Genomic DNA, 17,699 nt, shown 5'->3' with positions numbered 1-17,699 from the left:
TTGCAGATTTTTTTGTTGGTTCACTATTTTTTTTACACAGTAAAGCGAAGATCCAGACTGTCGATTCACCAATTTGGCCCAATTTTTGCGATGCCTAATCGTAGGTCACCGATTTTTTTTTAAATCACTAATCCTAAAGGAACGCAAAGTCTCAAAAAGGAATTCATATTCACCGCTTGGAAGAGATTAACATCAAAAGAAGCTATCCAAGTTTCAAAGGATGTGATCCAAGTATCTAGGAACTTGAAATCCATTATCTTTTGAAAATGGTGATTCTAGGGTAAATAGCTTAAAATCAAACAGAGAAATCTCTTCCAAAAGTAGGGGGTTTGCCAAGAGAATAAGTGGAGGGACTACTAATAAAAGAAAGCAATTTAAGACGGGCGGGAAGCTTAATTACTAAAATGCCCACCCTCTCGATCCATGATAATTTATTTATTTTTAATTACTACTTTTTTACGTTGGATCACGCCACGGCTATCAACGCACTATAAAAGCTGAACCGGCAACCCAGACTCTCTCGCATTATTTTTTCCTTTCTTTGATCTTTCGCGCTTTAAACCCTAACCCTAATTTTCATTGAAACAGGAAACCCTGTTTCTTTGTGCCCTAATTTTCCTAATTTTCTGCCGCCCTAAAGTTTGGCTTTGAGTATTTCTCTTATCTCCATTGCAATGGCTTCCTGTAAGGTGTAAGCTTCACAGTGAGCTTTGAAGGTTTGGACTCGAATTCTGCTGCATTGGTGATCTCTTAAAACTAAATTTTAGCCCAAATTGTTATCTCTAATGTGTAATTACAGCTCAATGGCGATGTATGGGCTCTGAAATGACTTTTTTGGCCATGATTCTGAGCTGGAATGGTGATCTCTGATCTCTAATTTTTGTTTGAAACTGATGCGGGAATGGCTTGTTCTCAAACAATAGGAGGTCTTTCCAGGCCTGGTCGAGTGCTTGGTCCATCACTCGATAAGATCATTAAGAATGTTGCTTGGCGTAAGCATTCGAATCTTGTACAGGCCTGCAAATCCGCCATTGACAAGCTCCAAACTTTGGAAGACCTTCAAAATCCTAATTATTCATCTTGCATCCCGTTATTCTCACCTTCTGATGCAGGCGCAGTCCTTGAACCTTTGATTCTCGCTCTAGAATCTGGATCTGTGAAGATTATTGAACCTGCTCTTGAATGTCTTCAGAAGCTGATCTCCAATGGCTTGATCTATGGAGAAGTGGAAAAACCCGATAATGAAGAGAATCCCCCTGCAATTTTCAGGGTTTTGGACTCAGTCTGCAAGTGTCTGGCCTCGGCTGATGAAGCTCTCGAGCTAGGTTCTTTGAAAACTATTCTCATTTTGGTTAGATCAGGGTCTTTCTCAATTCGTGGTGATTTTCTGGTTCGTGTCGTCAAGAATTGTTACAATGTGTATTTAGGGAGCACAAGCGGGGTTAATCAGCTTTGTGCAAAGGCATTACTGGCTCAGATCATGGTGATTATGTGCGCTAGAATGGAGGCTGATTCAGTTTCAGTCAAAGTTAAACCGGTTTCAGTTTCAGACATTTTGGAATTCTCAGATAAGAGTTTGAGCGAATCAAGTCTGGTTCAGTTTGTTCAAAATTTCATCAATGGAGTAATTGAAGGGGGGGAAGGATGTTTGGGTCCTCCTCCTTCTCTGAATGTTGTTGAGGGTCAGGGTTTGAGCCCGACAAAACATGAAAGTGCAAAGATTGATGTGGTAGAAGTGAATGAGGGTGAGAAGAAATGGGGGAATGGCAAAATGTCAGAGTTTGGAGAAGGGGATTTGGCAAATGGGAATGAAACCGAGGATATGGAGGGTAGCAAGATAAGGGAGGATGTATTTTTGTTGTTCAAGACATTGTGCAAGTTCTCGATGAAATTTTCAACTCAGGATAATCCTGAAGACCATCTTCTCATAAGAGGGAAAGTGTTGTCCTTGGAGCTACTGAAGGTCATGATAGACAATGCATGTCCATATTGGCGAACTGATGAGAGGCAAGTACCACATTCTATACCTACAAGGACCACATTTAATACCACATAGACAATGATTTTCCAAAATAGATTGCAATGCAGTGATAAGATAGAGCTCTAATCATATACTTGCATTTTATATTTTATTAACCATTGATTTTGGAAATGCTGTAAAGAAGGATATAAGAAAATGATGCTACCTGAAAAACTAGACAAAGATACTCCCCTTTCTACTCTTTGTGAAGCATATAATACTTAGTTCCTCAAAAAATCATATTATCCAGTTCTACATTTTAGATTTGTGATATGAAAGATCTCTCTGATAATTTCTATGTGAATGACTATATTGATAATATTTTACTAACATTAGATGTTACCAATCCTAGACTAAAAAATGTAATTAAAATTGAAGCTTATGAGAATTGGGTTCCCAAAGTACTAAACTTACTGGAAAACCCATTATATGGTTAATTAATTCCTGAACCTTTTATGCTTCTATATTGTTCGCATAACATGTGTATCATTCAATGTGTACCTATATTCGTACACATCTCTGCCCATGTTTGTGTGAATGGAATCACAAGTATATATTGTCTCCTTTAGCATGTTAACTTGTATCCATCTCTGTCACTGCATGCAAATGTATTATTTTGTCTATCTTGCATGTGTAACTGCTTGTACTTAATAACATCACATCACATCCTTGTGCATGCGTACATTCCTGTAGAATCAATTGTGTGATGTGGTTAAACGCAGACATGGTAACATGCAGAATTATGAGTATAGAAATTGTCACAAAGGACACAACAATTATACATTTCTATCCATTATCATGATAGGTGGTTTCCAAGTATTATCTCTCCAAGTGGGGTTCTTGTTCAATACTAGGAAGATTGTGGGTGGTGCATTCATGACCAATGAGTGCCTGGACTCATGGAATCGGGAAAAAAAAGACAGGAAATAGTTTCTAAGGTACCTGTGAAGAGGATTGGGGATTTGGTTGTGAAGGGGGTGCTTGGAATGTTTGCCCTTTGCTTCTTTCTTTGTTATAGTAAAGGGATGTGTGAAAGGTTTCTTCAGTTTCTCTTGAGTGCACTCCAACCTCCCGACAATAGGATTTTTCAATTTTCCAACCGTCAGTCGCAGGTGTCTAGTTCCTTGACACTTGTCTTTCTCATGCTGTGTAGTATATGAGCGCCAAAGGGGGGGGTGGGGGCAAATGTAGACACCCTCTCTGAACTGACTAAATTTTTGAGTCCCTGAACCCAAAGCCTAAGGCCCGAAGCTTAATTATTCCCCATCCCAAAATCTTAAGCCTTAATTTCCCATCTCCCATAGGAAATAAGCTTATGCAGCCTAAAATACCACTGTGGACTACCTAACCAAGAAAGTCCATAGTGTACCGTCTACTACCGTGACCCGCACTCCCTAGACCACTGATACATCCTAAAGAATCCCAACCAAATCTCTACCACACATCTAGCCAAATCAAGCTAAATCCTTATCAAATTAGCTAAATTCCACATACCCTCACCAAGTTTAGCCTGAAGCTACCTAGTTTAGCTTAAATGCACCTAACTAATCCTTGATCATACCTCAAACCTACCCAAAAGTACCCTAATCAGGTCCCAGCCTTAGTTTCCTTAATTAGGTACAGTTAACCATAAAAAACAGGAAATCAAACTTGAGGGACCTAAATCAGAAAGTCAACAGGTCCGTAAATGGGTAAGGATAGGTTTACTGCCCATTATCCTCCATGACTGTTGCAAGGGCTCTTTCAGGCAATATGCAGGTGATGGGGGGAAATTTGGCTTGCTGGGGGCTGGTCTCATGCAGTGATGCAGAGCGTGTCACTAGATGCATGCATTGCATTGCTAAAAGATCAAGCAATCAGATTTTTTCACATTATCCTCTATGTTAATTAGAAGCTTTTTGGCTATAAATACCCCTGCTCTGAATATCCTGACTCTGAGGACACCTTTTTTTGAGAAACTTCACCAAAACCTTGCTAGATTGTAACTCGAATCCTGACCTAGTTTCCTAGACCCTGACCTTAGAACCCTGGCTACTATAATTCCAGAACCATTGAGCATACTATCTTAACCTAAACCCCAAAGAAAGGGCATTTTGGAGCCCACATGGCCATGACCATACTATGATCCTAAGTCCAATATACCTACTCGCCTTAAAGTTCAAGTGCCATAGTCAAACTATTGATCGCAACTAGTATCCTTCAATGCAGAGAGGCAACAACACGAAACCATCGGTTTGATGCATGCTCCTACTCTGGGAGCTGGGCTAGTGGGCCCAGCTTCAAGTAAGGTGTCTCCTATCTATCCTCTTAAAGTTTTATTGCATTTGCACCCTTAGTTCTTTTCTTCCTGCTCTATCTTTCTAGTTCAAGCACTTTCATATTGGTGAAGCCTTAGCCGGTGCAGCCGGCTGCCAATAGAGAACAGATCGATTAGGACTATTCCCTCCAACCGTAATTTAACATCACTCTAATTTAACATTATCTATCAATTTGTTTATCTTGATCTTGTTGGAGCACAAATTGTAGAAAGGGTCAGTCTATATGCCTCACTTGAATTTGGCTGTAATTAATTCGATGAAAAATTTATACTAGCCTGCTGAACAGTATCTCCAACAAGGGAAGTCTAATGCAGGATAGGCTGATACATATTTTTTTTTCTTTATTTAATTTTAGGATGTATTTTTTGGGAATTTATTAGGGTTTATTTTTGTGGGCAATTTGAAAAATTAGTTAGGTCATTATTTTTTTTGGTCAAAGGTGGTATTGTTTTAGTTAAGGAAAATATCAATTAAGGCAGTGTTCAATGCCTTACGATGTCATTAAGGTATCAAATGATCTCAATTAACATTTGAGGCGTTGCTTTTTCATTTTCATTTCACTTAGGTTCCTCCTCAAAAAAGAAATTTAAAAATTCCAAAATTTCCCTTATTTAATATTGGGAGGCCTAAATAATTAGGGGCATTTAATTTGACCCCTTAAGAGGCCCCAAGCTTATTGACAAAAATGCCCCTATTTCTTCAAGATTACAAATAAGGAACACACAATTTAGGATTAATAATGAGGAACAATTAGGGGTATTTTTGTCAGTTGGCACCCAAATGCTTTGCATGTATCAAATGACATGAATACCACTATCTTTTTCTCATTAAGAACCTGAAGAGTCTTATTTGTAGCCCTGAACAGATTTTTGCCATTTGCTTGGGGCCTTTTCGGGGTCAAATTATTGAAATGCCTTTGATTGTTCAGGCTTCCCAACCTTGAACAAGGGCAATTTGGGTATTTTTTTGAAGAATTGCTTGAGTAAAATCAAAATGAAAAAAGCGATACCTCAAATGTTAATTGGGATCATTTAACCCCGTTAATGATTTTGAAAGGGGTTTCAAGCTTTCAATGATATTGTCCTTTTGTAATTATAATTGGTGGTTTGATTATTTCATCTTAGATTTCAATTAGGAGTCCAGTTTGAATTAGACTAGAATTAGGGTTTTCTTGGAGTCTAAGATAGGTTTAGTCTATGACTCTATAATCGAGGTTGGTATAGGGTTTTGATTCAGAGTTTGATATTATATATGTTTTGAGAGTTTGGTTAAACCAGACACAAGTTTGAAGTTGGGTTTGTAAGCTTTCATCATTATTTTCAATCAATTCTTTCTGTTCTTTCAATGAGTTGTCCACTACATTAGTGCTGATTAAGGGCAAGCTTTGAAAGCATTTCTATGAGACCTTACATACCAAACATAATAATCGGTGGTGCATGGCAGTAATGAGTCTCATGTGGAACAAATATTAATATTTGTAGCCTTCATGGCATCTTTCGGTGTTTGGACCGATTAACTATCAAACAATTAGCCTCCTACAAAATTTGGAATGGATTATCTTTTCTGATCCTCGTTCCCATGTTTTCTGAGCACTTGTTTGGTTGTCTCCCGTCTCTTTAGACTGTCTCTACTTTGAAGCGAAGGCTTTGGGAGAACCTAGTCATTGAGTTATCAAATTGTTGCTTCTGTTGGTTTCCACTATATCTGATACTTGTATTGCACTTTTTTAATATAACTTAAACAGATATTCTGAGTGAAGGGTACACAAAATAATCAGCTTACATAGGTTTGTTCATTTTATGTACTGGGCAGTGTGATGCAGTAGCAAATCCTTACATTATAATTTAGTTTTCATGCTTATCTCTTTTTATTTATGGGCCTTACTACATCTTTTGTTATATGATCTTCTTTACGCAGGTTTCTCAATGGTATCAAACAATTTCTCTGCTTATCATTGCTGAAGAACAGTGCACTTTCAGTGATGAGTGTATTTCAACTCCTGTGCTCTATCTTTGCAAGCCTATTGTCAAGGTTTAGATTAGGGTTGAAGGCTGAAATTGGCATTTTCTTCCCCATACTTGTACTCCGCATTCTTGAAAATGTGCTTCAACCAAGTTTCTTGCAGAAAATGAGAGTTCTGAAGTTGTTGGAAAAGATGTGTGAAGATCCACAAATAATCATTGATATATTTGTGAACTATGACTGTGATGTAGAATCTCCAAATATTTTTGAGAGGTATTTCACAATTCAATATCTGAATTTTGTATTTAATACCTTGTGCTAATCTTATGGAAAAGGCTTTGTTGATGATGTTGATCTTATGGAATAAGATAATTGATATTATATTCATGCGTTTCAAATTTCTGTGCATTTATCTTGTTGCCTACTCATTTTATTTTTGTTTGACTCTTGATATAGATTTGACTCCATCTTCTACTCAGATGCATTTTCTTCATAGTAATTTTCTAGGTACATGTATTAAATCACGTTTAATTCCATCAGATATTTGCAGGATTGTCAATGGCCTGGTCAAAACTGCTTTAGGTGTGCCTCCTGGTTCAGCAACAACACTGACTCCAGCCCAGGATATTGCTTTTAGGATTGAATCTATCAAGTGCTTAGTTGGTATCATCGAAGGAATGGGAACTTGGATGGATCATCAGTTACGAATAACTGATGTGTATCAATCAAAAAACTCCGATGTCGATTCTTCTGGGGTTGAAAATGGTGCGGAAGGTACTCCCAGTGACTTGGAGCTGCATTCTGAAACAGTTTCTGAAACATCAGAAGCTGCAACTCTAGAGCAGCGTCGTGCATATAAACTAGAACTTCAGGCATGTCTCTGTGATTTATTCTGGAGTAGCCACTTTCTCTGAATTTCTACTTATATTATTGTATATATTTTCCTCTTATAGATGTCAAGAAGTTTGATTTCTAGTTAAGCTTGACCGTGTATCTGAACTGATGAAATGCAGAAAGGTATATCCTTGTTCAACAGAAAACCTAGCAAGGGCATTGAATTTCTCATGAATTCCAAAAAAATTGGTAGGTCTCCAGAAGAAGTTGCACTGTTTCTGAAGAATACTGCTGGTTTGAATGGTACTATGATTGGAGATTATTTAGGTGAAAGAGAAGATTTTTCTTTGAAAGTAATGCATGCATATGTGGACACATCAAATTTTGAAGGGATGAATTTTGGCGAAGCCATCAGATTTTTCCTTCAAGGTTTCCGATTACCTGGTGAAGCACAGAAGATCGATAGGATCATGGAGAAATTCGCAGAGCGCTATTGCAAATGCAATCCAAATTCTTTTACGAGTGCAGATACTGCTTATGTTCTTGCTTATTCTGTGATAATGCTTAACACTGATGCTCACAATAACATGGTAAAAAATAAGGTTAGTGCATTGCGATACCTGTGTGGTGTCTGTGTGATGGAACTATCAAAAAACAAGCTTGAAACTGAATTTCAAATCTTATAATGATCATACTGTATCTTTCTTTGTAGATGTCCAAGGCAGACTTCATTCGAAACAATCGAGGCATAGATGATGGAAAAGACTTACCAGAAGAGTATCTTGGTTCGTTATATGACAACATTGTGAAAAATGAAATAAAGATGAATGCTGATACTGTAGCTCCACAGAATAAACAGGCAAACAGTGTCAACAAGCTATTAGGTTTGGACAGCATTCTCAATTTAGTCACTTGGAAGCAAGTGGAAGAAAAACCATTAGGCACTAGTGATACGCTTTTGCGGCATATTCAGGAGCAGTTTAAAGCTAAGGCTGGCAAGTCAGAGTAAGTTAAGGCTCGTTTTTGTCTTGTAAATCAAGTATCTCTTTGCTACTTTGACAGTTAACCATCAAAAAGAGAGAATCTATTTGCATTTTGCAACTTTAGATGAAAATATCACTTTCATAATATTGCAGGTGTGTCTACTATGCTGTCACGGATGTAGCAATTCTGAGATTCATGGTGGAAGTTTGCTGGGCTCCCATGATGGTTGCATTTAGTGTAACTCTTGATCAGAGTGATGATAAGATTGTAACATTTCAGTGCTTGCAAGGCTTTCGTCATGCAGTTCATGTGACTGCTGTGATGTCCATGCAGACTCAAAGGGATGCTTTTGTTACCTCAGTTGCAAAGTTTACATATCTTCATTGTGCTGCTGACATGAAACAAAAGAATGTGGATGCTGTAAAGGTATGGGTTCTCATTTCGTGGGATTAGCATTCTTGCCGTTTTGAGTTTATGATTCCAATTTTTTTTAAAGTCTATGTGAGTGGGTCAGATATCTGTCAATGGCACTATGTTCATCATTTCCCCTAAATATTAGCTTTTGAAAGACTAGATGCTCTGTGATCTGGACGTAAATTGTTGACTTTTTCTTTTATACACTGTATATCGGGTGGTGTATCCAGCCATCCCGAAACTGCGTGACTGTGAGATTTGTATATGTGTGACTGTAATTTAAATAGTTTATCAAGCTATTGTCCAGAAGAGTGGTGGCTCTTTGCAAGCTATACCTTTTTGAATGCTATGGTGTTTGGCAGTCCAATGCACCGATAATGACTTTTACTAATGTCTACGCTCATGAGAATTGAACCTGGCTGGATCATCGAGATGCTACCTTGGCATCTCTCTGTATGTTTTATTTTATTTTCTGTTGTACTTTTTTCTAGATGGTTTTTTTTGCCAATTGAAGGAAAAGACTTGAAAGCCATACTTTACCTGTTCACTATTAGCATGGTTCATGCATATGCTAGCATTGTCTTTCATGGGAACTTCCTATTGTAGTGCTTCTGTAATGTAACCATTTCGTACATCGTAACAGACATTACCTTAATATGCTACACCTAGTTTGGTGCTTATAGCCCTTCCTTTGAAGCAATATTGCCTCCTGTGAAATTAAAACGGGATCAGAACACTGATATTGCACATAATTTTCTTAGAATTTCGTTCCCTGTTAATTTATGAGCTAACAAATTGCACATATTTCTTTAGAATAATGCCTGGCTACTATTGGTGGTAAAGTCACCACAATGTTACAATTAACTCTTATGCTTTTTTTTGTCAATGATTATTGCTCTTGTATGGAGTGGTTGCCTTCTTGTTTAAGTTGACTTATTTCATGCATTCCCATTCTACAGGCCATCATATCCATTGCTATTGAAGATGGAAACTATCTCCAGGAAGCATGGGAGCACATCCTGACCTGTCTATCTCGGTTCGAGCATTTACAGTTACTGGGAGAAGGTGCCCCGCCAGATGCATCGTTCTTTGCTGTACCTCAAACTGAAGTGGAGGAAAAACCTCCAAAATCACCTATGCTTCAGTTACTTAAGAAGAAAGGACCAGTTCTTCAGAATCCATCTGTAGTGGCTGTTGCTAGAGGGGGTTCATATGATAGTACAGCTCTGGGACTTAATGCTTCGGGGATGGTAACTCCAGAACAGATAAATAACTTGATGTCTAACCTAAACCTATTAGAACAAATTGGGACTTTCGAGCTGAACCATATATTTGCGCACAGTCAAAGGTTGAACAGTGAGGCAATAGTTGCATTTGTAAAGGCCCTTTGTAAAGTTTCTATTGCAGAGTTGCAGTCTCCAACAGAGCCTCGGGTTTTTAGTCTCACAAAAATAGTTGAAATAGCGTAAGTCATCTTTTGATCTCATGGAAATTACATGAGAGATACAATGTGAATGTTGGGTGCCTTTGTTTCTCACTGAAAACCTACATCTTAATCTGCAGGCATTACAATATGAACCGAATCAGATTGGTGTGGAATCGAATATGGAATGTTCTTTCAGACTTTTTTGTTGCAGTTGGATGTTCAGAGAATCTCTCGGTTGCTATTTTTGTGATGGATTCATTGCGGCAGTTGTCCATGAAGTTCTTAGAACGTGAGGAGCTGGCAAATTACAACTTCCAGAATGAATTTTTGAGACCTTTTGTTACTGTTATGCAGAAGAGTGGCTCTGCTGAAATTAGAGAGTTGATTGTTCGTTGTGTTTCTCAAATGGTCTTGGTTCGTGTCAACAATGTGAAGTCAGGCTGGAAAAGTGTTTTTATGGTATGTCGAAATTATTGTGTGCTTGACCAGTAATTAATTTTATGATTTCATTATATTATTTTTCCCCATATTGTCTTCTTTTCTCTTGCCATTTGTTCACTTTAATATCATTTACAAATATTCTTTTACAGGTTTTTACCACTGCCGCTGCAGATGAACGCAAGAACATTGTCCAACTTGCTTTCGAGACTATTGAGAAAATTGTTCGTGAATATTTTCCTTACATAACAGAGACTGAGACAACAACTTTCACAGACTGTGTTAAGTGCCTCATTACGTTTACAAACAGCAGATTTAATAGTGATGTCAGCCTCAATGCTATAGCATTCCTTCGGTTCTGTGCTGTAAAACTTGCAGAAGGAGGACTAATATGTTACGAGAAGAGCAAGGATTTGGATTCACCTACAAGTGTGAATGGAGATTTGCTAGACAAACATAAATTTACAGAAAAAGATGAGTATGTGTACTATTGGGTACCTTTGCTCACAGGTAATTATCCCATTACCAGTTATAGGTTATGTAGTGTGCATGAAGCTCCTTCTTCACATTCCTGATGCACGCTTACTTGTAACAAACTTTGGTACTCGATATGATTACTCTTTCAGGTTTATCAAAGCTCACATCAGACCCAAGATCTGCTATAAGGAAAAGTGCATTAGAAGTTCTTTTTGACATTCTTAGAGATCATGGACATCTTTTCTCGCTAGCATTTTGGATCAGAATTTTCCGATCTATTGTTTTCCCTATATTCAACAATGTGCCACTCCATAGGGCAACTGCCCAAATGAATGAACTTAATGAAGATTCTTGGAGCTCTGAAACTTGTGCAGTGGCAGCCCAACTTCTTGTAGATCTGTTTGTAAAATTCTTCATTGTACTTCGATCATTGTTACCCAACATTGTCGCCATTGTGACAAGTTTGATGAAGAGCCCCCACCAAAGATTTGCTAGTGTTGGAATAGCTGCTTTTGTTCGCCTAGCAAGCAATTTGGGCAGTTCCTTTTCAGAAAAGGACTGGGAAAGCATTCTGATGTCTTTCAAAGAGTCAGCTGCATCCACTATACCTGAGTACCTGCAAGTCGTGAAGTGCATGAGTGTCGTTGAGATACCTGATACTTCAGAGGCAAATTCTGAAAATGAATTGTTTTCTGATCAAGGATTGACTTGGGATTTGGTGGAGGATGAGAGCCTAAGGTTAGCAGCAAATGCAGTGGCTAAAATGAAGGCTCATGTTTCTGTGCAACTCCTTGTGGTTCAGGTACTTACTCAATCGTTTTCATTCCTTTTCTTAATTTGTGCCTCAAAGCTGCATTCTATTTCTTTTACATTTGCACTAGTGTAGATGGGTGGATTTCTGACTATTTGTCTGCTATTGATATCGCCTTCCCATGTTTGCTTGGAATAGTGAAACCCTGTGTAGAAACCCCTTTATTTTATCATATTCTTTGTTGAAACTGAATTGTTTTTATGCTCTTTATCATATTCTTTGCACTTTTCAGTAGATAATTCAAGATTGTGATGCCTACCTATGTTTATTCGAAGACAATCAGCATACATGTTTGGCTATCAATGAAAATTTTGGACGGCTAATGGTCAAGACCCCATTTGACTCTTACCATGCCATAGTCCATCCATTGGATTGTGATATAAGTTTGCCATTTTCAAATTTCACCATTTTATTACCGAGAACATCTTTCTTACCTAAAAAGATTGAGGACATCTTATCTTTCTCTTTTTCAGGTCATCACAGAGTTGTATAAGGCACATCGCCAGCATTTATCAGCAGCCAACATACTGATATTCTTGGAAGTGTTATCTTCTATAGCAACTCATGCGCATGAAGTAAACTCCAATGTCACTCTAAATCGGAAGCTTCAAAAAGTGGCCTCCTATTTAGAGGAATCTGATCCACCTGTTCTCCACTTTGAGAATGAATTGCACCAAAATTATCTCAATTTCTTGCAGCTTCTTCTCACCGACAACCCATCTCTGTCACAGGAGATTGGTGTGGAATCTCGGTTAGTTTCGGTTTGTGTAAAGATTCTTGAACAATACCTGAACTGTGCTGATTCCAAATCAAAGAGGGAGCTTCAGAATAGCCAGAAGGTCCTCTATTGGTTAGTTCCCTTGGGTTCTTCAAAGAAAGAAGAATTGGCCGCTCGAACCCCATTGGTGGTGATTTCGTTGAAAGTTTTGAGTAATTTTGAGAGGGAATCATTTACAAAGTATTTATCCCTCTTCTTTCCATTGTTAGTGGATTTGATCAGATGTGAACACAGCTCAGGAGAAGTTCAGCGTATTTTAAGTGACATTTTCCAGTCCTCCATAGGTCCAATATTAATGCACTTGTGATATATCCTTCATTGAGTGAGGTACAACCATTCCTTTTTCCCTTCTTTGGGTTCTCATTTTGTAGGGTAGGAGCCAAATGTGGTTATTGTACAGTAGGCATTTATTTATATGGATATCGCCTAAGTGAATCAGCTCCGCATATCTTTGAGCACTTGAACGTGATGCCATTCTGGAAATAAGTTGTGAAATCCAATTGAATTCTAATATAGTGCAGCCATATCAGTCCTATCAGATGCTTAATTTTTTCCTGCCCTTTTGGTTTAGTATGCCTCTATCTAGATGTCAATTTTATAATTGCTTATTATTTTTTGGTAGGTATAATTACTTGTTATGGGGCAGAATTCTCATATTTTCTTCTTTAGTGGTATCATTACAGATTTTATTTGTTGTATTTTAAGGTTAGGGTTGTGGAAGTTCTATTTGGTACTCTCATTTGTGAGGCATATCTCAGTATGGCCCAGAGGGCATCTGATAATTCTTGTTTATTTCCCTAATGGACACTAGATTATCTGACCTCAGTAATGAGTTTCAAACATCGTGTACGATGCCATCTTTTATTTTTGAACCAGGTTAGTGATTTCAAATTTCAATAATGCCTAACGAAACATGTGTTGCCTTCACAACAGGACATTGATATCTGATGCATGGTAGGATTTTTAGAGCTCTTGAGGTATCTAGTCCAATTCTATATGTACACTTTCTGTTCTCATCCCTTTTGAAATGTGGATTGAAAAGGTCTTTAAAGATATTCAAGACAGATTGAATATATCACCATCCACATTGTATTACTATCATATATTTATTTTCCCATGACTCTATCTCTTGCTTTCTGCCTCTCTCTTCTTCATGGTAGGTAAGTGATGGGATTGGAATCGATGATGTTCTGTTGCAGTTTCACAGCCTGAACTACCGAGCCGCGAGCCCCTGGCTGTGGCTCCTCATCATTCCGACTTCCAAGTATCACATCTCTTCCTTGTTTTCCTGTATAATATATGTTTTTTTATGAAAAACAACTTCCTTATGCTCGCATAAGGAAAATTGGTTAAATTTGGGAAACAATAATTAAGAAGGAAAATAAATGCCAATGGGTTTATGTAACGGTTCATCAACATGCCTTTTGTTACAAAAAATGGCAAACTCATCTTCCCTCACTTTTTATCAAGGTTTTAAAAAACGTTAGGCGACCTACCTGGCGCCATGCGGTGCAAATTCTTAGTTTTTTTTTTATATATATATATATATTTGTTATCCAAATATACATATATGCATATATTTGTGTCAAAATTTTTAATTTATTCCAAAATTTGAATTATACAAAACATTTAAAAGTCTAATAGGCTACTGTAAGGACTCCCAACTCTCAAATTCAGAAATTCTCCATATTGGCATGTTCCATATCCATAAAATAAACCATAATAACATCCAAGATTCCAAGTCTCTAACTTTTGAAGTCATCAACAAATTGACTTTCAAAATTATAGAAAAACCAGTAAACCGCACAACGAAGTAGTCCAGAAAGGCAAAAAAATTACAAACCACATAACTAAATAAAAATCGTTCAGACGCCAAATGTCTAAAGTCTAAACCAAGATGGTGCAATAAAGTATTAAAGTTACTTCAAAAGAAGAAAGAAGAAAATTAAGACATCAATAAAAATCAGAATCATCATCTTCATTGTTTTCATCTGTATCAGAATTGAGGCCGTCATCATCTGAATCATCACCCTCTTCAACATATTCTTCTTCGAGAGAGATTCTTTTGAATCTACCTCCTCCTCCATTTTTCTCTGTGAAGTACCAACAGAAGAAGTTGTTCGAGTGACCTTCTTGGGATCATAAGCTTGCCTTGAAGCCTCCTCAACCATTTCCCATGTCAAACCCTCTTCAGGGAAGACCTCCTCAGTACCAGGGTCACTAACTAGCCAATCTGAAGCATTCTCCATGTCTTTCGAAGAGATAGGGTCCTTCTTTGGTTGGTTTTTCATCTCCTTGAGCATTTGATTCTCACTAACAAAAACAAAGTCATTGAGCTTCCTTTGCTCAAGCCTATTCTTCTCTTTGTATGCATCTATACAGAAAAATAATGCATAAATAACTACTATAGGTCTATGATCTTCTTACCTTTTATGAATCTATATTACAAAATGAATATGAACTTATAAACAAAAAAGCATATAAAATTTTATTCCTTTAAAATAGTAAAATAGTAAAATATCATCTCAAACAAACTCCAATTGCGCTCACAACTAGAAGAGATAGTTGTCAAACTCAAGATCCGCATAACCATCTTCTGGAGGTTTGGAGCGTTACTTCCATGTTGTCTCGACCATTGGGATGCAATATGCGGGTACCTTTTATAATTAATTTAGATATTTAACATTATCAGTACTTGAAAGAAAATTATAAATTTATATTTTACAAAACAAAAGTACATAAGTGAAAAGAATATTACCTGGTTCGTCTTTGTTTCTCTACCTTAATGTCATATCTTTCCCAAATAACATCAAAAAACACTTGTACGAAATTAGCTCTTCAATTGATATCTTATTTTGGATACTTGGATCAGGAAGTAATATCTCAATGGACTCATTAAAACTATCCATAATTACTTTTTGACTCAATATCTGCATTTGTATAAAAGAATTTAGGGTTCAAGTGGTACCCCGCTGCATGCAATGGTCTATGGAGCTGTCTATCCCATTTATCATTTATAATCTCCCAAATTGGGACATACTTTGCTGCATCATTGCTTAAATTCTCTGCAATCTCATTTTTAGCCCTTTCCATTGCATCATATGTAAAGACCACGGAAGGATTATCAGCATCAACAAAGCGCAAGACCTTCACCAAGGGAAGAAATACTAATATCGCATGCTTCACCCCACGCCAAAAATATTTCGAAAAAATAATATATCGTGTCTTCTTACCCTTGGCATCTCTAGACCACTTACACCTACTCCACTCATCTGAAGCAAACATAGACCTTAATGCGATCTTCCTCTTATACATGCTCTGTAGACTAAGGTAAGTAGTGGTAAATCTAGTGATCCCAGGCTTCACTAGCTCTCTCTTTTTTGTAAACTTGCGCATCATGCTTAGGGTAAGTATGTGAGTATGTGACTGTATATGAAGATTGTAACTTCCTTAGCCTTAAAATAATTCTTTTAATGGGAGGCAATTCACCAATTGCCTCAAGCATAAGATCTACACAATATGCAGCGCAAGAAATCCAAAATATGCGAGGCCTCTTTTGTCGAAGCAAATGACCTGCAGCTAGATTGGGGGAGCAGCATTATTTGTGACCATTTGAATTACATGTTCCTCTTCAACCTCCTCAATACCCTTATCAATGAAAGAAAATATATACTGCGCATCATGAATATTATTGGAAGCATTGATTGAGCGTAAAAAACTGTACCCGTGGGAACTAGCTGTTTCAAATCAACAATAAAGGCATTGGTTTGGAACTTCGAGCTCCAAATCATTTTTTTATACACAAAAACATTGGTTTGGAACTAACAACTCCGAACTGATGTAAGAGACGTTGGTTAACACCTGTTAGTTCCAAATTAAGGGCATTTTGGAAGGAAAAACGAAGAAGTTATGAATATAAAATACAAAACATCTAAATATCAAGAACATTTTAATTTCCGCCGGGTATATCAGCACAAATTACCATTGTTTAAACATGCTATTCAAAGAGGAAAGGAACATCCTTCTTATTTCCAAAAGAAAAACATATGCCGCAACTTTGAAAAAGCTTAATTAAGCTGCTTTAGATTCAAGCTGCTTGTTATCTTGTGCGTATGAGCTTCTCTTCGCTCTTGAAGCCTATTTCGAAGAAAAGACCCAAAGCCCAAAGGAGGGTGTTTGAATGATAAACTGGTGGCGTCTAATGCCAGATCACATGCAACTCTTGCTTTAGTTCAGCAGCTTATTTGTCACATTATGACTGAGGTTATCCTAACTATCCATTTAGATCGTATAGCTCGGAGATGAAAGATACAAGTAAAATATATACTAGAGGAGTTTCCCTTAGAAAAAGTTTATTCAAGCTGCTTGTTATCTTGTGTGCATGTGCTTCTCTTTGCTCTTGAAGCCTATTTAAGAGAAGACAACAAAACCCACAGTACGATCGCAACTGTTTGAATGATAAATTGGTACCACATGCAACTCTTGTCTAGACCAGCAATAGCTTAGACTAGCCATAGCTACCCACCTGCAATAGATTTCTCCACCCACCTGCAATAGATTTCTCCACTAGCAATAGCGTAGAACAACAATAGCTACCCACCTGCAATAGATTTCTCTCCACGTGAAGAGCGAGCAACTCTTCTTCTTGCTCTGATGCAGGGGAAGAGTGGCTTGAGCATAGGTGTGAAGACCTAAAATCAACATCATTCTACTCGTAAATAGCCTCAGTAGAACCTAGCGCTCCTCCCTGATTCATGAATCATTGGATTGACCTTCCCGATCAATCAAGAGCTGAAGTTGGCTGGGTCTCGTTTCCTAACCAACGGTTAAGGTGTCAACTATATTATGTAGAAGTACAATGCACCTCAAAGATCCACCTGATAAAGGTTTCGTGATCTACTCGATCTTGAGATATACAGATGTGAAAAAAATGATTTCAAGTATTAAAAATAATGCATCTTGTAAAACAATATTTGGACAAATTATTTTCAAATTTTTCACAGATTTGTTATGAAATTTTAAATTTCATGGGTGAAGATAGATGTTAGCCCATCATAAATGTTTATTAAACTAAAACTTTATATTGTATGAAACTCTAGAGGTGCGCATTACTTATTATTTAAGGTTGATACGTTGAACCACTAGCTATTGCTTTGAATGCTATTTCTCCTGCAGGAGCAAATTATAGTCTTACTCTTTTGAGTGCAAAAAATCTACTTTAGGGGGACCCCAAATGC

At 37.4% G+C, this 17,699-nt stretch overlaps 1 protein-coding gene and 1 long non-coding RNA gene across 2 annotated transcripts; both read left to right on the top strand.

Annotated features, from left to right (window-relative positions):
• Positions 1-519: 519 nt before the first annotated feature.
• On the top strand, positions 520-12,995 carry LOC18439738 (SEC7-like guanine nucleotide exchange family protein). Its single transcript, XM_011627119.3, has 11 exons — positions 520-2,007; positions 6,256-6,573; positions 6,851-7,172; positions 7,314-7,736; positions 7,847-8,139; positions 8,271-8,544; positions 9,492-9,997; positions 10,096-10,417; positions 10,549-10,906; positions 11,023-11,675; positions 12,158-12,995. The coding sequence occupies exons 1-11, from the start codon at positions 902-904 to the stop codon at positions 12,767-12,769; spliced, it is 5,187 nt and encodes a 1,728-aa protein (XP_011625421.1). The 5' UTR covers positions 520-901; the 3' UTR covers positions 12,770-12,995.
• Positions 12,996-13,358: 363 nt separating this feature from the next.
• Positions 13,359-13,874, top strand: LOC148782675 (uncharacterized). Its single transcript, XR_016052691.1, has 2 exons — positions 13,359-13,439; positions 13,623-13,874. It is a non-coding gene; the product is annotated as an uncharacterized LOC148782675 (long non-coding RNA).
• Positions 13,875-17,699: the final 3,825 nt, after the last annotated feature.

This window comes from Amborella trichopoda, chromosome 3 (genome assembly GCF_054954075.1).
Source record: "Amborella trichopoda isolate Santa Cruz 75 chromosome 3, AtrichopodaSantaCruz75HAP2 v2.0, whole genome shotgun sequence".
Lineage (NCBI taxonomy): Eukaryota > Viridiplantae > Streptophyta > Magnoliopsida > Amborellales > Amborellaceae > Amborella > Amborella trichopoda.
This window is presented reverse-complemented; position numbering and strand designations above follow the sequence as displayed.